The sequence below is a fragment of the Nematostella vectensis genome, chromosome 2, assembly GCF_932526225.1.
Source record: "Nematostella vectensis chromosome 2, jaNemVect1.1, whole genome shotgun sequence".
NCBI classification, from domain to species: Eukaryota; Metazoa; Cnidaria; class Anthozoa; order Actiniaria; family Edwardsiidae; genus Nematostella; species Nematostella vectensis.
The window spans coordinates 12,840,323-12,864,761 of NC_064035.1; the positions used below are offsets into that span (position 1 = coordinate 12,840,323).

At 40.8% G+C, this 24,439-nt stretch overlaps 2 protein-coding genes across 5 annotated transcripts in view; both read left to right on the top strand.

Moving 5' to 3' along the window:
* Positions 1-1,196: 1,196 nt before the first annotated feature.
* On the top strand, positions 1,197-5,955 carry LOC5521640 (acyl-CoA-binding protein). The gene is made up of 4 exons (XM_001641364.3): positions 1,197-1,345; positions 1,420-1,534; positions 4,610-4,672; positions 5,861-5,955. Exons 1-4 carry the CDS (start codon positions 1,337-1,339, stop codon positions 5,935-5,937), a joined length of 264 nt encoding a protein of 87 aa, XP_001641414.2. The 5' UTR covers positions 1,197-1,336; the 3' UTR covers positions 5,938-5,955.
* A 2,122-nt stretch (positions 5,956-8,077) lies between these two features.
* LOC5521619 (kinesin heavy chain) overlaps positions 8,078-24,439 on the top strand; it is a 30,954-nt gene continuing 14,592 nt past the window's right edge. For all 4 annotated transcript variants that reach the window (XR_007306182.1, XR_007306183.1, XM_032366840.2 and 1 more), the window contains exons 1-19: positions 8,078-8,529; positions 8,618-8,705; positions 12,012-12,085; positions 12,293-12,397; positions 12,640-12,688; positions 12,757-12,812; positions 13,125-13,212; positions 13,405-13,529; positions 13,616-13,720; positions 13,790-13,847; positions 14,469-14,559; positions 14,708-14,856; positions 15,151-15,329; positions 15,590-15,658; positions 15,873-16,079; positions 16,488-16,736; positions 16,931-17,026; positions 18,659-18,776; positions 24,186-24,262. Coding sequence is in view for 2 of the 4 variants with exons in the window: in XM_032366840.2 (XP_032222731.1) it covers positions 8,392-8,529; positions 8,618-8,705; positions 12,012-12,085; positions 12,293-12,397; positions 12,640-12,688; positions 12,757-12,812; positions 13,125-13,212; positions 13,405-13,529; positions 13,616-13,720; positions 13,790-13,847; positions 14,469-14,559; positions 14,708-14,856; positions 15,151-15,329; positions 15,590-15,658; positions 15,873-16,079; positions 16,488-16,736; positions 16,931-17,026; positions 18,659-18,776; positions 24,186-24,262 (2,121 nt within the window). In the remaining 2 variants the exon portion in view is untranslated. The remainder of the gene's footprint in view (positions 8,530-8,617; positions 8,706-12,011; positions 12,086-12,292; positions 12,398-12,639; positions 12,689-12,756; positions 12,813-13,124; positions 13,213-13,404; positions 13,530-13,615; positions 13,721-13,789; positions 13,848-14,468; positions 14,560-14,707; positions 14,857-15,150; positions 15,330-15,589; positions 15,659-15,872; positions 16,080-16,487; positions 16,737-16,930; positions 17,027-18,658; positions 18,777-24,185; positions 24,263-24,439) is intronic.

Genomic DNA, 24,439 nt, shown 5'->3' on the forward strand with positions numbered 1-24,439 from the left:
ATTGGGGAGAGGGCGCTTATTTAATTTCTGCGGAAAATATTAGCTTCCAAATCGACGGAGAACAAAAAATGCGCTCATATGGAAATGGAAGTTAAAGAGATAATAAGTAGACCGTGTTGTTGTGTGAGGAAGTCAATGAGAGTTCAAAAAAAAAAGATTTACACCATTCATAAGTGGTGCTTTTGTTTTTATACTTTTTCGGTGGGGGGGGGGGTAGGGAGGGGGCGCTTATTCCAAAATACTGAGGTCGAAGAGGGCCCTTATTGGGGAGGGGGCCCTTATTTAAAGGAGGGCGCTTATACGAATCATTACGGAACCTGGTTATTGTCTCCCTATTAATGCGCAGGTGTCTCTGGTACATTAACTGTGTTGTAAATCTTGCTATAGATAGCGGTCCTGGGACCGAATTCTCCCCTAAAGGCATTAGCTGCCCTGGGGTGACCAAGCATTTTCTGATTACCGTCTTGTTCGGTTTTATGAAACTAGATATGCTCGATCCACGGTAACTATGGTCTGAATACTTCTTTCATCTTGTTAAAGTTTTGTCAACGTACCAGCTTTTATCTTTAGAGTATTGTATGCCTATTTTATTTCATGATTTTATTTTAAATTGTTTGTCCGAAACACTGTTTGTATCGCACATACTCTTTTGGTTGCGGTATATTTCATCTCAGTGGCGGCGCAGCTTAAGGGGGAGGGGGTATTGCTCCCCTGAAGACTTCTAAGACGTTTAAAGTTGTTACAAATTTATGGAAATAGCGTCATTAATTTCTCTGCTCTTGATTTCTTCCATCACATGTCACATTTTAATACGACCGATCTGTGATGTGTGACTGGGGGGCTTACACTTTATGGATCTGGGTGATATTTTCTGATGGCTTTTCTTATTTACTATGAGCCGCCTCAGGGCCTGGTGGACTATTCCCATGATATGATCTTAGTTTTGATAGGAACATATAGGAACATAGGAAATAATCATAGTGTCGAGAATTTTAAATCATAGCGTCGGGAATAAATGTCTGAAAGAAAAAAACATGCAGCTCCAAACGTGAACAGACCCGGTACAGTAGAAAGAGCCTTGAAGAACTAAAATGAAAATTTATGTTTGTTGAAAAAAAATTACCAGTATCTGCGTCTTTTTTGGAAAAAGTGCGTTTTACCACAGGAACCCCATCCTTTTAGAAAAATATATCATGGCTCCATACGGTCTTTCTGTGGTGCTGTCACATGTTGTCCCTTTACAAGACAAGCTAGAAGTAGTTTGCTCGCTTTGTAACCTGTACTCTCCTTTCTCTCGACTAATCTACGCTTAATTGCTTCACTTTAGATACACAAAATGTCTGAGGTAATACATTGTAATATTGCAAGTATGATTTTGAGTATTTCTTTGGAATCTAAACGCGTATTTCGCTCCGATAGGCTTTTCAAAAGGCAGCCACGGAAGTCAAGAATTTGAAGGAGAAACCAGATGATACCGAAATGCTTGAAGTTTACGCACTTTACAAGCAGGCTACAGTCGGCGATATTAATACCGGTAAACTATTAAATTCATGTATGGCTCTTTCACCGTTATATTTAATCTCTGGGATTTGTAGAGCCGTAAGACCTTTCGATTGAAAAAAGGTCAAAAGTCTTGCCTTCCCGTAATTGGGGCGTGTATCAACTCGTGAGTATAAAATTAAAGAAGGAAATCATAATACATAAAAAGTTTTGTACGTTAAAATGATGGATTTGGTAACCGAGTAATTGATAACTTTTTGTTATTCGATCATTTTGGTGTCTTTTTATTGACGGAAATACTGGTCTAATACTTCATACAACCCTACTAAAAAAAACTCAATAATAAGGACCATTCCATTTTTCATCCACCATTGAAGAGAAAAAGTTACATTTCCACCCCCCAGAAATTCTGACATAAACTTACCTGGGACCCCTCAGAAATTTTTTAATTTCTCCCTTGCTGTACCTATTGAGGATTTGATTTCCTAAACTGACCCTTCAGAAATTTCGTATTGGCAGCCAACGGACCCCCAGGAAATTTTGACATAACCTTATCAGAAACCCCTCGGATTTTTTTCATTGTTTCCTTGCTGAAATTTAAAAATGATACCCCTTAGATATCAAAACAGTCCCGCTATTCATTCAAGCAACCCCTCAGAATTTTTTTCACCCACAGCCCATGCCTCTCAGAAATTTTCCTCAATGGTGGGTGTGTGGATTAAAAATGGAATGGCCCTAAGTCAGTCAAGGTGGGACTAAAGGCAAACTACAGTGTAAGCAAATATCTGCAAATTACCTTTTAATTTCAAAGATTTCAAATAACATTTATGTGGCTGCTTTTGCATTAAAATTAATGAAACTCGCACAACTAATAGATAAGCTTACAGGATCAAACTATGGCAAAATTGTCATTTTAGTCATTTCTCAAAGGGATTTTAGAAATTCAGCTAATTATTGCCCAAGCCTGCTGTATCGATTATAGCAGAAAAACATAAAAAAATATGCACTTATATAAGGCTAAAATGACAATATATGAAACTCTGATTTCCCTGCGAAACAAATAACATGCCGTTCTGGAGACACTGCATAGCAACTGGCTAGAGAACACTAATCCAGAGGTTAGGTCATGGCCTGGGGACTTTTTTGCCTCAAAGATTCTTGCAGATTTCTTCGAATGCAGTTTCTGCTTGCAATATGGGAAACAAAATTTGTTTTATATATTCACGGGGGGTGAATAGGTTTGCGGATCGGCGGATTCAGCCCCGAAATGCTCACGGATTACGGATTTTGATGATTATTTCAGCGGATTGGCGGATTTTGGAAATACGGCAGATCATGGATCTTTTGACAATTTGGTCACGGATTTCGGATTTTGACTGCTTTGACGGTCGAATTTTGGATTTTAAATGAATTTCAATCGATGCTATTTTCTGTTAAACCATGCGGATCTAAAAAATAGTAAAACTGAGTAAAAACTGTCGCTGCAAAACTTTCTTTTCCAACCACAGGCTGCCCAAGGCTACTTTCAGTGGTTTATAAAAGAATGTATAGGAATTTATAAGTTAGCAAAAAATACTTTGGCTTGTATAATAGCCTTTGTCAGGAGTGGCGAAAGGATTTTGAAGGCTGGGAAATGTGAGATATCTGGATCTACAAAGCCTTTACAATTGGATTCGTATAACTGGTTATAAACTCTTTTTGATAGGCAATATTAAGTCAAAAACAGTCTATGATCTGCTAATCTCAGACAAAGTTCTTTTATATTCTTTTATAAACTCGGGTCCGCCGTAATTGGCCTAGCTGTGGCGGATACCCTGCCCTTTCGTTATCGTATGTATTTATGTTCTGTTTCTCATGTATAACGTATTATGTATGTGTATTTTTTTTTCTCCGTGGGCAAAGTCAATAAATATAAATTTAAATTTAAAATAAATTTAAGTTCATACACCTACAGCCAAGAAACAGAAACATGAAAAAAGGTTCACTTTGGATCCTCAGTCTAGTGGTCTAGTGGTTTAGTGGTCTAAAATGTAATTTTATCTGTTATTATGAGATTGAACACCACATAGTAAAACAAAAACAGCTTTTTGGCTGGTTGGTTAATTTTAGAGATGGACATTGGCGGTGGAATGACTTGGGTTCGATGTGGACCAATACCTCGCTTCTTTGTGTTTTGCATATGTCTTTCTTGTGTGGAAGAAGAAGGGAGAAATAGTACGTTTTTTTTTTCTTCTCTTTTTTGAAGGGCTCATGAAAAAAATTAATGTCAAGTATATATAATATAAAAGCTGTAAAATAATTATATGATTTAAGAATAATAAAAAAAAGTTAAAGGAAAAAAAACTTTACCATGGAAAATAAAACTATAGAAACTTGTAATATTATGTTTGAGTCTTCCTTTATTTCAATTTTACTGATAGAATGTCAGTCTTGCAGAGTATATAAAAATAGGAAAGGCTGCGAACTTAAAACACAAAACTGCTTTGAGGCTAGATAAAACTCACAAAAGTCGACGAGCCGCCAATCCAGCACCAAAACACTTTGAAAATACACCTTTAGCTTTTGATTGAACCAAGACATATCTCACTGGTTTGCTAATTTCAATCATGTTTCTAGCCTTCTTACTGCCGACTGTCAACGATGTGGCAGCATTGACCGTGGGTGGGAGAGAAGAGAAAGGAGTGACAAGAGGCCATGGGAGTCTGTTCTGTAAAAGCCAGTTCCAAAACACATGAGAAATAACAGGCCATAATTGGGCTAACTTTTTTCGTGATTAGGCTAACCACCATCAATCTACACCAAAATGAGGTCTTTTGGAGGTCTACTGTTTGCTCATTTTTCAAAGAAAACATTAAATTGTACTGTTGAAATATCAAATTCATAATTTCAGGCATTTTACATGATACATTTATGTACATATTTTTTGGGGGGTTCTTGGTTGTCTTCTCAACTTTTTATTTCTTTTGTCATAATATTGAGTAATAAGTAATAATTTATTTTCTATCACTGTATTTTCCAGACATGCTGGCATTCTACGCTTCACTGGGTATTGTGTAACTGGGCATCTGTAAAGATTTAAATGTTGTGACTGTTTTGTTTTCTTTTATAGCCCGACCTGGCATGCTAGACTTCACTGGGAAGGCCAAATGGGATGCCTGGGAAAAAAAGAAAGGTAGGTACTAGGAAACCTAGAAAACCTAGGAAAGGCTGAGGTGGGTCATACAGGGTACTGTATCATATAGAAAAAGACAACAAGAAGGGATACATGCGCACCCTACACACCCCCCTTCCCCTGTACTATATGTGGACAGTGAAACACCAGGCGCGTACCTAGGAAAGGCTGAGGTGGGTCACAGGTACTGTATCATATAGAAAAAGACAACAAAAAGGGATACATGCGCACCCTACACACACACCCCCCTTCCCCTGTACTATATGTGGAGAGTGAAACACCAGGCGCGTACCTAGGAAAGGCTGAGGTGGGTCACAGGTACTGTATCATATAGAAAAAGACAACAAGAAGGAATACATGCGCACCCTACACACACACCCCCCTTCCCCTGTGCTATATGTGGAGAGTGAAACACCAGGCGCGTACCTAGGAAAGGCTGAGGTGGGTCACAGGTACTGTATCATATAGAAAAAGACAACAAAAAGGGATACATGCGCACCCTACACACACACCCCCTTCCCCTGTACTATATGTGCAGAGTGAAACATCAGGCGCGTACCTAGGAAAGGCTGAGGTGGGTCACAGGTACTGTATCATATAGAAAAAGACAACAAGAAGGGATACATGCGCACCCTACACACCCCCCCCCCCCCCCTTCCCCTGTGTATGTGCCTTAAATTCATGATGCCGAAAATAGTGAGTACTAAATGTGGAGGGCGAAACAGAGATTCAAAATACCCTAAAGATTAACATTGAATTTCAATATTTTCAATTAAAGTGCCCTTGTCAGCCACACCTTTGTTATTGTTTTCATTTAATATTTTCGTTCGAATACTGTATCACCATCATATAAATACTCATGTATTTAACTTATTTTCCAAATTGAATCGAAAATAACAGAATTAAATTAACAGATGGAAAGGGCTTTTTCACACTTGGTACTTTGCTAGGATGACAAAATGGTGGCTGACTGAATCTGTTTATTTATGGTTTCAAAATATCCACACAATTATGGGGGCGTAGTTGGAAAATTTTGCTTCAAGCTATACAAGCGTCTGTCATTTCTTGTACTTGCTTTGGGTTGGGGGAAAGCAGGTGCCATTCTTTCATGCGTCCTTGAAGTTCAGCTCTGCATTGGGGGTACTGTATGTCTATAAGTGCACCGACATTGGTTTATTATTCTTTCAGGTAAATCTAAAGAGGAATGTGAAGCTGCATACATAGCAAAAGTGGAAGAGCTTAAGGAAAAATATGAAATGAATTAAAACCATTTTATCTTTTTATGTTTGCAGTCATTCTTGTGCTAACTCTAGGGTTTTGGAAGGGACCTCGCCTATTATTGCCTAGGAGAATTTACTCTTGCCATCGATCACATAGTCTTTTGTCGCTCACAAGAGTTTAAATTCAAGTCTAGAATATCAAGGTATGCGGGAGAGGTTTTGTTATACTTTCTTGGCATGTCTCTATACAGAAGTAATTTTGTATGTTCTGTTCTTTGAGTAGCATGCCTTGGTATATTGTGGGGGGGGGGGGGGCGATACAGAAACGTAAAAAAACATCTTGGGTACAATCACGCCCCTTCTGGCCATTTCAGAGCTTCGATAGCAACAGTGTTCTCCTAGACTACTATCCTGCGTAGCAATCGAAAAGAGCTACGGAAGATGAGGGATAGACCCCTCGCGCCAGGAGAGAAGAATGGAGTTAATCTCTCCCTAGCGCGCGCCTCATCTCCGTCTATCTTTTGGCTTGCTACTAAGGCTACTAGACTACCGTAATGATTCGAGTGCCCTCCTTTGAAAAAGCGCCCACACTCCCCCTCGGCCTCTAATTTTGCAGTAGGCGCCCCCTTTCCAATAAGTTCCCTTTCCCCTAACCCCTTAAAAGATCACAACAATGGCACTCTAACATTATTTAAATGGCGTCTATAAACACTGAAAAGCCCTCCGTGAATGTACCGTATGACACCCACTTTATATACTTTCCTTGCAATATAGCGGTTAAAGTCTTACAAAATTTTTACAGTGTTGTTTTAGTTTATCGCGAATAAAGTTGCGTTCTCAATCTGATACAGAAGCTTTCGCTGACATGAAATACAATAAAACCCGCGCGTGAGAACTTGTCTGGCAAAACAGGCCCAAATTTAGCAAATTAATTTTTTAAACCCCATAATTTGTTTTATTTTTCATGGAGTACCCCATCATATAAGAACCTTTTTGCTAAGTAGGTTCTTATATAATGGGGAAATAAAAATCCAAAAAAATAAAAATTTTGCCTACCGACCGGTTCTTCAATCTTACCCGCGGGTTTTTACTTCAAATAAGCGCCCCTATCCCCGAGAATAAGATCCGAAAAATAATAAAATATGCGCCCCTAGCGCTCATTCGAATCATTACCGTATTACTGAACTTCAAAATAATGTTACTAGCAAGACTGAATTTTATACATGCCCCCTTCAATCATTCATTGCGTTGTACATAGATAGGAAGAACAGATAAAGTATGTGCTCATTATAGATTCTAGCCGATTCTTTACCATGAAGAGAGGGGATCTTTTCGAAATTAAACAACTCGTCTTGAAAAATACGTTGCTTAGCTAAACTCGTTCTCTGGTCCCATTTAATTCTTCTACTAAAATTACCCACCAAAATGGGGAAATCATTTTACAAGACTGGGCGAGGCACACATAAAGGGGGAAGGGCCGGGAGTTATAAGCGACAATTAATTAAATAAATGAACTGTAGTTCATTCCGTTGGTCAGTCATTATTGATTTTTTTAAGAGGGGTAGACTTTCCATTTTTGTCCATCTGTTCGTGTCGGGTCTACTGAGCCGCAGGCCCGTAGCCAGGTGGGAGGTTGGAAGAGTCCCCCCCCCACACACACACACACACACACACACACTGGACTGGAAGGTCCGCTCAAATGAAAAAAAAATTGAGTACCATTGTCATTGAGAGCTAGGACGAGAGAAAATGGTCCGCTAAATGAAAAAACGACCCCCCCCCCCCCCCCCCAGGCTTGATTTTAACATTGCTAGGCTGCGGGTTCACAGAAACCCCATCCGTGGGTCTTTAGGGGGCTAGACCCAGGGGGCTAGAAGTTCTTGCACGGCGACAACCGAATTAATGTTACCAGAAAACTGGATAAGTAAAGCTCTTTTCATTTTTATGCTCCCTCTTAGACCGCTTTTTTATGTCCCATCTTAGAAGCGACCGCCAGCCTTTGGTACTTCGTATATTTTTTTGAAAAATGACAAGTGAAGTTTCCTGAAAGAGACAAGAAACGGTTTTGTTTATAAGACAAGGTGACAGCAAAACCTAGATAGTTGTTGATTTCTTGGTGTTTACATAGCCGCTATTTGATTGGCAGGTCAATAATAAGGGACTGTGCAACGTTGCCAAGAATCCCCTGCCCAGCATGCTTTGCGGTGAGGTGGAGGAATAATGGCAGACTGCGACTTCGAAGTGATGTCAGGATCTCGTCAAAACTGAGGCAAAATGAAGTAATAAGAGCAGTCAGAAACCATCAAAAAGCTTATTTAAGACCCTTGTATAAGTTACTCACGCTTTTAGGGTAAGTAAACCCTTGAAATCGTGGGTTTTCGGTCGAGAAAAGTCAGCACCGGCGTTATGTGGACGAAGTTGCAGGTATTTCTCTTGGCACTCGGTTTGAAATAAGCCTCTTCATCCGCCAACAAGAACAAAGTTACTGACGATCCAAGAATGCAGCAACAACAGCCAGATCCTAAGGAATGCAATATCAAGGTTTTCTGTCGGTTTCGGCCCCAATCGGACGCCGAGACTAAAGCTGGAGGACAGATTGTTGTGAAGTTCCCTACACCCGATACAGCGATCCACGGAGTAAGGACCCAGAGGATGACGCATTATTTTCGAATCAAGTTAGATTTCTTTTCAGCGTTCAAGTCTGATACACTTTTATTCCATGTAGGGTCGTACTTTCACATTTGATCGCGTCTTCAAGCCTACTGCGACACAAGAGAAAGTCTATAGCGAAGCGGCGCAGGCTATCGTTCAGGGTAAGATCGCACAAGAAAACAACATGGTAAGGTGCCACAAACAAAAATTCTCCGGCCGATTTCTTATTGAAGAGAAACATTCGCTGCACCAGTACTTCATTGAATAAAGTAGGTTCACATTTGTCAGACTTTTATATCACGGCTAACCATAGGTATTTAGCGATTCTAATTTCTCAGACAGGAAATGAGTAAGGGTGCAGTGGGCTTAGTCGTGTATTGTGCTCTCCTCCGCGCTAGCATTTGATTCAGTTTTTGTCATTTGGAAAAAAAATACCACTCCTCGTAGTCGTTTTTCTTTCTTGATGTCACCTTTTTGTAGAGTCTATCCCTTCCAGATCATGTTTTGTTCAAGATTAGAACCAATTTTGAATTTAGCGATATTTCCATTTCCTTTTCTCTCTATCGTACTTTTCTAAATTGATTTCTAAAGTGTATGCCATATGAAATAAGCTGAATCTTATGAGCTGGAATGGGCAGTTCTCGAGGTTGTAAAAATATTTATTAACTCTGAACGATTTTTATGTTTCAATACGTATCTTCTGACAAGTTCCGACATTTACTGCGATTGGTTCGTAGGTTTCTGATTTGTTATTGAATCTGAATGAATATACGGCGACATTGTTGAAAGATTCGAGTTTTCTATCTCGTGACATCGACCTTCTTAGCCCCAAAATTTGAATTAGATTATTGTTTCTTTGTATATATGAGGTTAATTTTCATTTGTCACGCTGTGCTTAAATTATCTAGTTAGGATAGAAGAATAGAAGCACATCATAAATTTTGTGGGGCCTCAAGAAAGATTATAACTTACAGCAATTCATTCGAAAGGATGATCACCAAATTGTTGAAAAAAGGTTTCTCTCATTTGTCTTAGGTTTGGATGCACTTATCGATCTTGTCCGCTGATGTTTTCATTTTTTTGTCGTAAATTCAAGAGCTTGGTTACTCTCATTCCACTTAAATATTACCAAATAGAACGCTTGATCACCCTAATCAGTGGTTCGTTTAGTCGGTCGTTGAGTAAACTCCTCTGGTACACCCTTAAGTGTTTGATCACAGTTTCAACAAGTATCCCAATTATCTTAAAATAAATACTCTGATTTATCATATAAACTATTGCTGGCTACATTGGCTTACCTTTTTCTATTCTATTCATTCTTTGATAACAACATTTAAATTAGAGACATTTGAACTTTGTTTTTTTGTTTTAATTTTATTCTGGTATTTTTAATATTTGAAGTACTTGCACCCAAACTTATAATGCTTATTAAAAAGGTTGCATAGATCAGAAAATAAATTAGAAGAATCTCCTTTATTGAGTTAATAGATATACACCAGCTAACTTTTTCTCCAATCTGAAAGAATATTCCATTGACCTTGTATGATACTCTCTGATTCAGGAAAAGTCTCTTCCCTGCACGAGTAGTTGTATGTCAAACTTGTATGATACTCTCTGATTCAGGAAGAGTCTCTTCCCTGCACAAGTAGTTGTATGTCAAACTTGTATGATACGCTCTGATTCAGGAAGAGTCTTTTCCCTGCAGGAGTAGTTGTATGTCATTATTTTATGCTCTACCATTATGACTCAGCTATCTTAGACATTGTTGTTTTGAAGGTTGTAAATGATTCTCTTGACAACCCATCTCTATAACCCAGGGTTAGGCACTATTAATACAGGGTCTGCTATGGTCTTGGTGACTTTAATTGACCTTTAGCTAAAATATTGCCTGCATTGTGATTAGGAATTGTTGAGATAACTGTATTTGATTAGGGTGCATGGGGCATTACTTTGGACACTAAGAAAGTTTGACTGCAGCCAACCACTCATGTTGCAAGAATCACACTTGTTGTAACAATTCTAGGACAATTTATGTGCACTGATAAAGCTTTTCTTTCTAAAGTATCATTCTTGTCATTCAAATAGTAATTTTCTTGCACCCTGAATGGGTAAGCATACAACTGTTGTCAATCAATACCTTTCTTGCACCCTGAATGGCTGAGAATACAACTATTTTCAATCAAATAACACCTTTCTTGCACCCTGAATGGCTAAGTATACAACTGTTGTCAATCAATAGTACCTTTCTTGCATTCTAACTGGCTAAGTTTACAAGCACGGGTGGCCTAGTGTGTTGGCATGTCGGCCTCTTACTGCTGTGGCCCAGGTTCGAATCCTGGCTCAAACTGGGGATTTTTTGGGGGTTCCTGCCTTGATTTGCCTTGATTTGAATTTGTGTCACAAGTGAGTTGAAGTTATTCTCCTGTGTTTCCGGTCTTCTCGGATAAGGACACTAAACCGTAGGTCTCATTTCTTCAAGCTGCACTACACTAACCTTAACCGAAGGGCCAATCATGCCACCATTTTACTCTCTCGCACAATACGGCTTGACTCAAAGAATCTATTTTGACTAATTCAAGCATGTACAGTAACTGAGAAACTTTCAATCAAATATCATTAGCTGTCAAACTGCAATCTTGGAAGGTTATTATGAACTGCTGTATTATCGATTGTAAACGATGACAAGGGAGTGGTTGATCAACATTCGTTTGATAATTTGCTGGATTAGGTTGCTATTGGCAATTATTGTTTTTAAATGAATTTAAATCACCTCTCTATCTTGGTGATACATTTATGACCTTTATTTGACTTTAACTGACAAAAGAGTGCACCTACCATATTTCCCGGCGTATAATGCACACTTTTTTACTTCCAAAATGACCTCGAAAAATGGGGTGTGCATTTTACATGGAACCTTCGCATTTCAATGTTCCATGTGAAAATACAAATGTTCAGCAATGAGAATAACAGCTTTACAGTTGTGCTAATATGTGCTGTTTATGCCTAAAGGTTCAAAGTGATTATCACCTTCAATTTTAAATGTAGAAAAGCATTTACCATACTTATGTATAAATAAAATGAATTGTTATACCCACCCATATATTATATATGGTATATACAGTACCTCTAACTATATTTGTTTACTTGTAATTGTATCTGTACATAACTTTGAATAATAGCAAAAAGCCCAAATAGTCATCTTCGTGAACCTAAAGAATAAATACAATACACCAAAAACTGGTATTCGACTCTTCCCAATATTCCTTTTTAATAAAACTTCTACAGGGCAGACCCACAGGGCAGTCTGCCCTGAAGAAGTCTTATTTAAATACGAAAATTGTACATAACTTTGTATAGTTTAGATCAGGCAGTCAGCCAGGTCATGAAATGTTAATTGTGAAAGTATAGGTGAGTCAAACCGGTCTCTGATTTTATTGAGTCTTTTTTAAATGATTTTTCTTTATCAGATGTTCTCAATGGATATAATGGAACGATATTTGCATATGGACAAACTTCTAGTGGGAAAACACATACAATGGAGGTATCAAATGTTGAATGGTGAAACGTAGAAAGGTGCAATATAATAGATACTGTAGGCTAGGTTTGGATTGCTTGAATTGCAACAACTAAACCCGATACAGACGCATTATTTCAACAAAGCAAAAAAAAAAAAAAAACAGTTACTGTATGACTAACATTTATACATAATAATTTTCGGGAATTCATGCTGGAATGTCTCTTGTTCTAGGGACTTATTGATAGCAGTTTACATCAGGGCATTATTCCAAGAATTGTCCAAGACATATTTAATCACATTTATAATATGGATGAAAATCTGGAATTTCATATCAAGGTGAGGATACAAAAGTTACAGATATCTTGTGTACACTCCACTAGAGTTCTAAAGTATGTTTTAAAATTTCAAACTTATAGGAAGCTACCAGAATTATATAATTTCAATTTAACAAGTACAGAAATTATGGTAAACAGGTGCTAGTGTTTTAAAGGAGGAAAGTCACTAGTAAGAAGAGGAGAAGAGAGTTTGAGATTATTTTATGGCCAGCCAACTAACTTTATTCTTGTGGTCCTTTACAGGTTTCATACTTTGAAATTTATCTGGATAAGATTAGGGACCTCTTAGATGGTATGTTTATCATTTGCAATTTGCATTTGCATAATTTCAATCAATTGATTGTGTATTCTTTGCTCTAGTTACCAAGACAAATTTAGCTGTTCATGAGGACAAGAATAGAGTGCCATTTGTAAAAGTAAGAACTTGAACATAATAATTATGTCTGGCAGGGATGTAGCAGGGGGTGGGGCACTGGGGGTACATGCCCCCCTCAATATTTTCAAAAATTATAAGGAAATGACCAGTAGGGTCGTGGCTATGCCTGCAATTATTTTCTTAATGTTTCTGTATTGTGCCCCTCCAATATTTCGAGGCCTGCTATGGCACTGTCTGGTGAAACAGAATTGTTACATTTTTGTCACCAGTTTTTGTAGGAAATCTGTTTTCATTTGTGTAAATTTATTTTGTACTTTTGTTTTGCCTAACAGAAGAATGTTTTATTTTGAAGGGAGGGACAGAGCGATTTGTGTCCAGCCCAGAGGAGGTTATGGAGATTATAGATGAGGGGAAAGCCAATCGACATGTGGCAGTCACAAGTAAGATTTTTAATCACTGGTTAACAAACAATATTCATTGAGGTCATTATTGAACTGCATAGCATAGTACGGCATGGGCCATATTTTAATTGCTCTTTCGGTAGCATCAATGAAAAATTGAAAAGCAAATAATGCATTTGTAAACTTCTTAGCAAAAAGTATCCTTTCTTACTTCTTTGTTTTTTTTTATAGACATGAATGAACATAGCTCAAGAAGTCACAGTATTTTCTTGCTTCATATTAAGCAAGAGAATGTCGAAACGAACAAAAAGCTGAGTGGTAAACTATATCTTGTCGACCTTGCTGGCTCAGAAAAGGTAAGAACATGATGGTTGACAAATGAATTTTTTTGTCTTTTTTATCATCTTGGCATCTCTCTCTTATTGGGTCATGTATTTTGTAGGTCAGCAAGACTCATGCTGAGGGCTCTGTTCTTGATGAGGCCAAGAACATCAACAAGTCATTGTCTGCTCTAGGAAATGTAATATCTGCTCTTGCAGAGGGAACTGTGAGTACAGTAATGACACCTTTTCAGTTTATTTGTATTCAGTCTCTAATGCTATGCTCTCTTCTCTAGAAATCTCATGTCCCTTACAGAGACAGTAAAATGACAAGAATTTTACAAGAGAGTTTGGGTAGGTTGAAAGTCTGGTGCACATTTCACAATACTGTATTTTATTTCTAATGATGTATTACACCTACTGTAAGAATGAATTCTTAGCTTCAGGGCTTCACTTTGTATTGGTACAGTAACTATTCTGGAGTTGAAGCTAGCCCTCTGTTACTGCACACTACTGTAAATGTATTTGCGAACTACTGTATGACTAAATTAATCAATAAATTGGTATTCTTTTGTAGTGCAACCTGGGTTATAGGTTTCTCAACAATGACTTTATCTAGTGTCAACCTCTATTTAGAGAGCACTAGACAAAGTCAGAACTATTTGGTTTAACCTAGAATGTTTTATTATCTGTTAAACAACGAACATCCATTAAACTGACAATTGTATCACTCCCAATTCCTTGGAAGGCCAGAGCCGAGCTATATCTCGGCTTGAACTCTGTCACTAAAGAAAACAACACTCGAGGCTGGGGACCCAGGGCATCCCAAGGGTGGCTGTGTGATAGAGAGCTAGTCCTTTTTTCACAAAAACTAATCCCCTTTACTGCACAATAAGCACTCAGTAAGCACTGCATGAATTGAATTGCCAGTAAAAACTGATACAAGCATGGTATGTGATCTTTTCCATACTCCAGGTGGCAATGCCAGAACAACAATCATCATTTGCTGCTCACCCTCTTCCTTTAATGACCAGGAAACAAGGTCAACTTTAATGTTTGGACAAAGGTGAGGTGTTCTGCTTCAGATCAGAACAAAACTTTCTTGGACATATATTCATTAAAAGACTTGAAATAAATCCTTTAAAAGTCAAATTGCTGAAAAAGATGCTGTAATTGATTGCGTTTTGATTTTTGGTCCATTTTTTTGTCTTCAGAGCAAAAACTATAAAGAATGTTGTGGTCATCAATGAGGAGCTGACTGCAGATGAATGGAAAAGAAGATATGAGAAAGAAAAAGAGAAGACTGGGAAATTAAAGGCTGCACTGATTAAATATGAGCAGGAACTGCAGCGATGGCGGCAAGGTAAACTCAGCTGGGAAAAGGTCTATGAAAAACTTCACTTTATCACAGAGAAATTATGCTTGATTAGGGGACTTGTTGGTAAGGAGTGAATGAATATTTCCATTAATCACTTCTTACTGTAGATGTCTGAACAATTGCCAAAAAGGAATTAGCCTAGCATAAATTCATTGTCTGTATTTTGGTAAAAGGATATGATCATAGTCATTATTGTTTTATATTCTTTACAAGAGGGTCATGTCATTAAATGGTTATGAAATGCAAACATTCATATGCCTGTGTGTTTTTTTTTTCAAGGCGAGAATGTGCCTCCAGATGAGCAGACATCTAATGCTAAGGAGAACAGGAAAAGTGATTTGTTTGAAAGCATTCAACAACTGGGATTTCCTGAGGCAGCTCCTGCTGCCATGTCAAATGCAGAGAAAAAGAAATATGAGAATGAGCGGTCAAAACTTTTCTTGCAGCTTGACGAGAGGGTCAGTTCAACTAAGAAATTTTCCATATTATAACTATTTATTCCCATTTAATGCATACATATCCAAGGTTAGAAATGGGGGGGGGGGGGGTAGGTTTAAGGGTTTAAAGGTTTAATGGCTATTTTGATGATTTTTTTGTGTTATCCACCCCTTTACATGTTATCTATTTTATAGTTCGCCTCATAGAGTCTGGATCTGTCAGATACTGTGTTGCATGCATATTACATGTGAATTCTGATCCTATTACATGTGATTTATAGGATGATGAAATCCAGTCACAATCCTTGATCATCAACCAACTCAAGGAGCAGATTGCTGAACAAGAAGAGGTTTGTACAATTGTATCTACAAACTTTTTTACAATAATTTACCTAATTTACTAATTTAAGTGAACTCCTTAGATGTTCCCTTACAGCTTCTTTGAGTTAAAACTGACACAGATTCAGGTCATATAGTGTAGGCTAAATGAGCATTGTTAGCAAAGTGTTGCATTTGTAGAGCCAGCTTTCAAATGATATCTGGGACACATGGATATCTTTGCAGAGTTTGAAGGCATCTCGCTCGGATAATGAAAGGCTACAGACCCAGATCAACTCAATCCAAGCAGAAAGTGAGACGTCTAAAACTGAAGTTAAAGAGGTCCTTCAAGCACTGGAGGAGCTTGCCGTCAACTATGACCAGAAACTGCAAGAAGTGGATGCAAAGAACAAGGAAAATGATAAGCTCAATGATGAAATCACTACCAAGCAGGTGCATAATCACCTTTCCCCATTTTTTTCTTAGCTCCTTTCAGAATGCTGTGAATGAGATCTGTTAATGAGATTGATGAGAGTGAAATAAAAAAAGTGGCAGCAGATTGTCTGCTCAAAAAAACCTAGCGATGAATAGTTTATTTTATATCAAAAGCTGGTCAAAAGTTTACTATATTTTCCATATTGTTTTTTGTGCTTGTTGCCAAAATGTCTGTAATTATTGCATACATGGGTAATGATGTGCACTATTCACATGGACTAATATCAAGAGGTACTCGACTGCTTGTTATATGCTGCATATGTGTTGCAGTTAAGCCTGCATATGTGTCAACATTTAGCCAGATCTTTATCTCTTTAATATGATATTATGGAGGCTCGGTTATCTATTTTTGTGCTGGTATTTCAGGTAGAGCTGAGTAAGACCACCAAGGCTCTGGAGGAAGTCCGTGACTCATCGTCAATCCTGCGTAGACGTCTTGCCGAGATGATGAACAGCCTGATGACTGACCTAGGGGAAATTGGTACAGTGATTGGTGGCTCAGCAGCAGAGGTCAAGAAGCCTAATGTTAACTGCACTGGGAAATTGGATGATGACTTCACTGTTGCCAGGATTTATGTCAGCAAGATCAAATCCGAAGTCAAGTCACTACACAATGTAAGTTTGTACTGTTTTATGTCAGCCCTTGTGTGTGTGAGAGAGCCCATGTAAATCAGTTGTTGTTGGACTTTAATGGAGAATCTACATCAATACAATGTGACCGTGTTGTAGGAACACCACTCTAATATGAACACTTTTAAGACAGTTCTCAAGAAAATAATCTTGGTGTTGAGTGTGTTTATTGTGTTCAGAGATACAACAGTGCTGAGCAGAATGAGGGTCAACTTAAAGAGAAGCTGAGTACATCAGAGACCGAGCTCCAGCAAGCCACACTTGTCATCTCACAGGTAAATACACATAATAAGACAGAAGTTTTTGGATTTGCCTTGCGCACTCTTCATGTACAGTACAGTAGGTGTATCCAGACGCATACCATACTCTGAATTGGCTTATGGGGCATAGAAATATAGGTATCACATGGAAAAAGGATACTATTTGATGATCCTCGAATAAGTCACACTTTGCGGCAACCAGATGAAGCCAAGATAAAGTCTCCCTAACAACCCAGTCTCCCTAACAACCCAGTCTCCCTAACAACTCAGTCTCCCTAACAACTTGGTCTCCCTAACATCTCAGTCTCCCTAACTACTAGATGACCCTAACCACTAGGCCTCACTAACCACTATGCCTTACTAACCACTATGCCTTACTAACCACTAGGCCTCACTAACCACTAGGCCTCACTAACCACTAGGCCTCACTAACCACTAGGTGACCCTAACCACTAGGTCTCCCTAACTACTAGGTGACCCTAACCACTAGGCCTCACTAACCACTAGGCCTCACTAACCACTATGCCTCACTAACCACTATGCCTCACTAACCACTAGGCCTCACTAACCACTAGGCCTCACTAACCACTAGGTCTCACTAACCACTAGGCCTCACTAACCACTAGGTCTCCCTAACCACTATGCCTCCCTAACAACTAGACCTCACTAACCACTATGCCTCACTAACCACTATGCCTCACTAACCACTATGCCTCACTAACCACTATGTATCCCTAACTTCTAGATCTCCCTAATCACTAGGCCTCACTAACCACTATGTATCCCTAACTTCTAGATCTCCCTAATCACTAGACCTCACTAACCACTATGCCTCACTAACCACTATGCCTCCCTAACCACTATGTATCCCTAACTTCTAGATCTCCCTAATCACTAGGCCTCACTAACCACTATGTATCCCTAACTTCTAGATCTCCCTAATCACTAGACCTCACTAACCACTATGCCTCACTAACCACTATGCCTCACTAACCACTAGGTGACCCTAACCACTAGGTGACCCTAACCACTAGGTGACCCTAACCACTAGGTCTCACTAACCACTATGTATCCCTAACTTCTAGGTCTCCCTAACTACTAGGTGACCCTAACCACTAGGTGACCCTAACCACTAGGTCTCCCTAACTACTAGGTGACCCTAACCACTAGGTGACCCTAACCACTAGGTCTCCCTAACCACTAGGCCTCACTAACCACTAGGCCTCACTAACAACTAGGCCTCACTAACAACTAGGCCTCACTAACCACTATGTATCCCTAACTTCTAGGTCTCCCTAACTACTAGGTGACCCTAACCACTAGGTGACCCTAACCACTAGGTCTCCCTAACCACTAGGCCTCACTAACAACTAGGCCTCACTAACCACTAGGCCTTACTAACCACTAGGCCTCACTAACCACTAGGCCTCACTAACAACTAGGCCTCACTAACCACTATGTATCCCTAACTTCTAGGTCTCCCTAACTACTAGGTGACCCTAACCACTAGGTCACCCTAACCACTAGGTGACCCTAACCACTAGGTGACCCTAACCACTAGGTTTCCTTAACCACTAGGTCTTCCTAACCAATAGATCTCCCTAGCTGCTAGGTCTCCCTAAACCCTCAATTTGATTCTATCACTAGCACGAAGCCAAGATGAAATCACTGGGTATTGCCATGAAGGACTTGGAGGGCAAGAAACGCGTGCTGGAGGAAGCCGTAGACTCTCTCAACGAGGACATCGCCAAACTCAAGGCAGAGGGTAAGGAACTGTTCATGTCAATCTAAATAACTTGTACGATGGGATGTCTTGTGGACTAGGGTATTTGGTCACGTGGACTAGGGTATTTGGTCACGTGGACTAGGGTATTTGGTCATGTGGACTAGGGTATTTGGTCATGTGGACTAGGGTATTAGTTCAAGTGGACTAGGGTATTTGGTCATGTGGAATAGGGTATTAGGTCACGTGGACTAGGGTATTAGGTCATGTGGACTAGGGTATTAGGTCACGTGGACTAGGGTATTTGGTCACGTGGACTAGGGTATTTGGTCATGTGGACTAGGGTATTTGGTCATGTGGACTAGGGTATTAGTTCAAGTGGACTAGGGTATTTGGTCACGTGGAATAGGGTATTAGGTCACGTGGACTAGGGTATTAGGTCATGTGGACTAGGGTATTAGGTCACGTGGACTAGGGTATTCGGTCACGTGGACTAGGGTATTTGGTCATGTGGACTAGGGTATTTGGTCATGTGGACTAGGGTATTAGTTCAAGTGGACTAGGGTATTTGGTCACGTGGAATAGGGTATTAGGTCACGTGGACTAGGGTATTAGGTCATGTGGACTAGGGTATTAGGTCACGTGGACTAGGGTATTTGGTCACGTGGACTAGGGTATTTGGTCATGTGGTCTAGGGTATTGGTCATGTGGACTAGGGTATTAGGTCACGTGGACTAGGGTATTGGTCATGTGGACTAGGGTATTTGGTCATGTGGTCTAGGGTATTTGGTCACGTGGACTAGGGTATTTGGTCATGTGGTCTAGGGTATTTGGTCACGTGGACTATGGTATTAGGTCACATGGACTAGGGTATTTGGTCATGTGGTCTAGGGTATTTGGTCATGTGGACTAGGGTATTAGGTCACGTGGACTAGGGTATTTGCTCACGTGGACTAGGGTATTTGGTCACGTGGACTAGGGTATTGGTCATGTGTTCTAGGGTATTAGGTCACATGGACTAGGGTATTTGGTCACGTGGACTAGGGTATTTGGTCATGTGGTCTAGGGTATTAGGTCACGTGGACTAGGGTATTTGGTCACGTGGATTAGGGTATCAGGTCACGTGGACTAGGGTATTTGGTCACGTGGACTAGGGTATTAGGTCACGTGGACTAGGGTATTAGGTCACGTGGACTAGGGTATTTGGTCACGTGGACTAGGGTATTTGGTCACGTAGACTAGAGTATTTGGTCACGTGGACTAGGGTATTTGGTCACGTGGACTAGGGTATTTGGTCACGTGGTCTAGGGTATTAGGTCAAGTGGACTAGGGTATTTGGTCACATGGACTAGACTATTAGGTCACGTGGATTAAGGTATTTGGTTACGTGGACTAGAGTATTTGGTCACGTGGACTAGAGTATTTGGTCGCGTGGACTAGGGTATTTGGTCACGTGGACTAGGGTATTAGGTCACGTGGAATAGGGTATTTGGTCATGTGGTCTAGGGTATTAGGTCAAGTGGTCAAGGGTATTTGGTCACGTGGTTTAGTATGTTGTGTCACGTGGACTAGGTATTAGGTCACGTGGACTAGGGTATTTGGTCACATGGACTAGGGTATTGTGTCACGTGGTTTAGGGTATTGTGTCACGTGGTTTAGGGTATTTGGTCACGTGGACTAGGGTATTTGGTCACGTGGACTAGGGTATTAGGTCACATGGACAAGGGTATTAGGTCACGTGGACTAGGGTATTAGGTCAAGTGGACTAGGGTATTAGCTCATGTGGACAAGGGTATTAGGTCACGTGGACTAGGGTATTAAGTCATGTGGACTAGGGTATTTGGTCATGTGGACTAGGGTATTTGGTCACGTGGACTCGGGTATTTGGTCATGTGGACTAGGGTATTTGGTCATGTGGACTAGGGTATTAGTTCAAGTGGACTAGGGTATTTGGTCATGTGGAATAGGGTATTAGGTCACGTGGACTAGGGTATTAGGTCATGTGGACTAGGGTATTAGGTCACGTGGACTAGGGTATTTGGTCACGTGGACTAGGGTATTTGGTCATGTGGACTAGGGTATTTGGTCATGTGGACTAGGGTATTAGTTCAAGTGGACTAGGGTATTTGGTCACGTGGAATAGGGTATTAGGTCACGTGGACTAGGGTATTAGGTCATGTGGACTAGGGTATTAGGTCACGTGGACTAGGGTATTCGGTCACGTGGACTAGGGTATTTGGTCATGTGGACTAGGGTATTTGGTCATGTGGACTAGGGTATTAGTTCAAGTGGACTAGGGTATTTGGTCACGTGGAATAGGGTATTAGGTCACGTGGACTAGGGTATTAGGTCATGTGGACTAGGGTATTAGGTCACGTGGACTAGGGTATTTGGTCACGTGGACTAGGGTATTTGGTCATGTGGTCTAGGGTATTGGTCATGTGGACTAGGGTATTAGGTCACGTGGACTAGGGTATTGGTCATGTGGACTAGGGTATTTGGTCATGTGGTCTAGGGTATTTGGTCACGTGGACTATGGTATTAGGTCACATGGACTAGGGTATTTGGTCATGTGGTCTAGGGTATTTGGTCATGTGGACTAGGGTATTAGGTCACGTGGACTAGGGTATTTGCTCACGTGGACTAGGGTATTTGGTCACGTGGACTAGGGTATTGGTCATGTGTTCTAGGGTATTAGGTCACATGGACTAGGGTATTTGGTCACGTGGACTAGGGTATTTGGTCATGTGGTCTAGGGTATTAGGTCACGTGGACTAGGGTATTTGGTCACGTGGATTAGGGTATCAGGTCACGTGGACTAGGGTATTTGGTCACGTGGACTAGGGTATTAGGTCACGTGGACTAGGGTATTAGGTCACGTGGACTAGGGTATTTGGTCACGTGGACTAGGGTATTTGGTCACGTAGACTAGAGTATTTGGTCACGTGGACTAGGGTATTTGGTCACGTGGACTAGGGTATTTGGTCACGTGGTCTAGGGTATTAGGTCAAGTGGACTAGGGTATTTGGTCACATGGACTAGACTATTAGGTCACGTGGATTAAGGTATTTGGTTACGTGGACTAGAGTATTTGGTCACGTGGACTAGAGTATTTGGTCGCGTGGACTAGGGTATTTGGTCACGTGGACTAGGGTATTAGGTCACGTGGAATAGGGTATTTGGTCATGTGGTCTAGGGTATTAGGTCAAGTGGTCAAGGGTATTTGGTCACGTGGTTTAGTATGTTGTGTCACGTGGACTAGGTATTAGGTCACGTGGACTAGGGTATTTGGTCACATGGACTAGGGTATTGTGTCACGTGGTTTAGGGTATTGTGTCACGTGGTTTAGGGTATTTGGTCACGTGGACTAGGGTATTTGGTCACGTGGACTAGGGTATTAGGTCACATGGACAAGGGTATTAGGTCACGTGGACTAGGGTATTAGGTCAAGTGGACTAGGGTATTAGCTCATGTGGACAAGGGTATTAGGTCACGTGGACTAGGGTATTAAGTCATGTGGACTAGGGTATTTGGTCATGTGGACTAGGGTATTTGGTCACGTGGACTCGGGTATTTGGTCATGTGGACTAGGGTATTTGGTCATGTGGACTAGGGTATTAGTTCAAGTGGACTAGGGTATTTGGTCATGTGGAATAGGGTATTAGGTCACGTGGACTAGGGTATTAGGTCATGTGGACTAGGGTATTAGGTCACGTGGACTAGGGTATTTGGTCACGTGGACTAGGGTATTTGGTCATGTGGACTAGGGTATTTGGTCATGTGGACTAGGGTATTAGTTCAAGTGGACTAGGGTATTTGGTCACGTGGAATAGGGTATTAGGTCACGTGGACTAGGGTATTAGGTCATGTGGACTAGGGTATTAGGTCACGTGGACTAGGGTATTCGGTCACGTGGACTAGGGTATTTGGTCATGTGGACTAGGGTATTTGGTCATGTGGACTAGGGTATTAGTTCAAGTGGACTAGGGTATTTGGTCACGTGGAATAGGGTATTAGGTCACGTGGACTAGGGTATTAGGTCATGTGGACTAGGGTATTAGGTCACGTGGACTAGGGTATTTGGTCACGTGGACTAGGGTATTTGGTCATGTGGTCTAGGGTATTGGTCATGTGGACTAGGGTATTAGGTCACGTGGACTAGGGTATTGGTCATGTGGACTAGGGTATTTGGTCATGTGGTCTAGGGTATTTGGTCACGTGGACTATGGTATTAGGTCACATGGACTAGGGTATTTGGTCATGTGGTCTAGGGTATTTGGTCATGTGGACTAGGGTATTAGGTCACGTGGACTAGGGTATTTGCTCACGTGGACTAGGGTATTTGGTCACGTGGACTAGGGTATTGGTCATGTGTTCTAGGGTATTAGGTCACATGGACTAGGGTATTTGGTCACGTGGACTAGGGTATTTGGTCATGTGGTCTAGGGTATTAGGTCACGTGGACTAGGGTATTTGGTCACGTGGATTAGGGTATCAGGTCACGTGGACTAGGGTATTTGGTCACGTGGACTAGGGTATTAGGTCACGTGGACTAGGGTATTAGGTCACGTGGACTAGGGTATTTGGTCACGTGGACTAGGGTATTTGGTCACGTAGACTAGAGTATTTGGTCACGTGGACTAGGGTATTTGGTCACGTGGACTAGGGTATTTGGTCACGTGGTCTAGGGTATTAGGTCAAGTGGACTAGGGTATTTGGTCACATGGACTAGACTATTAGGTCACGTGGATTAAGGTATTTGGTTACGTGGACTAGAGTATTTGGTCACGTGGACTAGAGTATTTGGTCGCGTGGACTAGGGTATTTGGTCACGTGGACTAGGGTATTAGGTCACGTGGAATAGGGTATTTGGTCATGTGGTCTAGGGTATTAGGTCAAGTGGTCAAGGGTATTTGGTCACGTGGTTTAGTATGTTGTGTCACGTGGACTAGGTATTAGGTCACGTGGACTAGGGTATTTGGTCACATGGACTAGGGTATTGTGTCACGTGGTTTAGGGTATTGTGTCACGTGGTTTAGGGTATTTGGTCACGTGGACTAGGGTATTTGGTCACGTGGACTAGGGTATTAGGTCACATGGACAAGGGTATTAGGTCACGTGGACTAGGGTATTAGGTCAAGTGGACTAGGGTATTAGCTCATGTGGACAAGGGTATTAGGTCACGTGGACTAGGGTATTAAGTCATGTGGACTAGGGTATTTGGTCATGTGGACTAGGGTATTTGGTCACGTGGACTCGGGTATTTTGTAACTTGTCTCTAAGTGACTGGAAAAGAGAACAGAACAGATGAAAAGGCGGATTTTGTCCACTGTCTTCGAGAGCATACGTTCAAAACGCGACAGAAACAAACTTATTGTTTCCCTCTCTGTTACAGAGATGAAGGAATGACTTTTGGGTTATAGATCCTCATGTATGACATTATCTTTCCAGCGCAAATGCACGTTCTTGCACTCCGAGACAAAGAACAGGAGCACGAGGGCATGCTGGGAAATGCCAAGCAAGTGGCGGTGAGAGATCCTAACCCCCCTCCCCCTCCCCCTCAACACACTTGTGCGACCTTCCCCTACACACTGATGCGCTATCTTTTCTTCTACAAAATCATCCCTTAGCGAAACTAACAACACGACTCAGCTATTTATTTTATTTTTACTGTTTTTTCAAATCCTAAAACGATTAGCGATTCG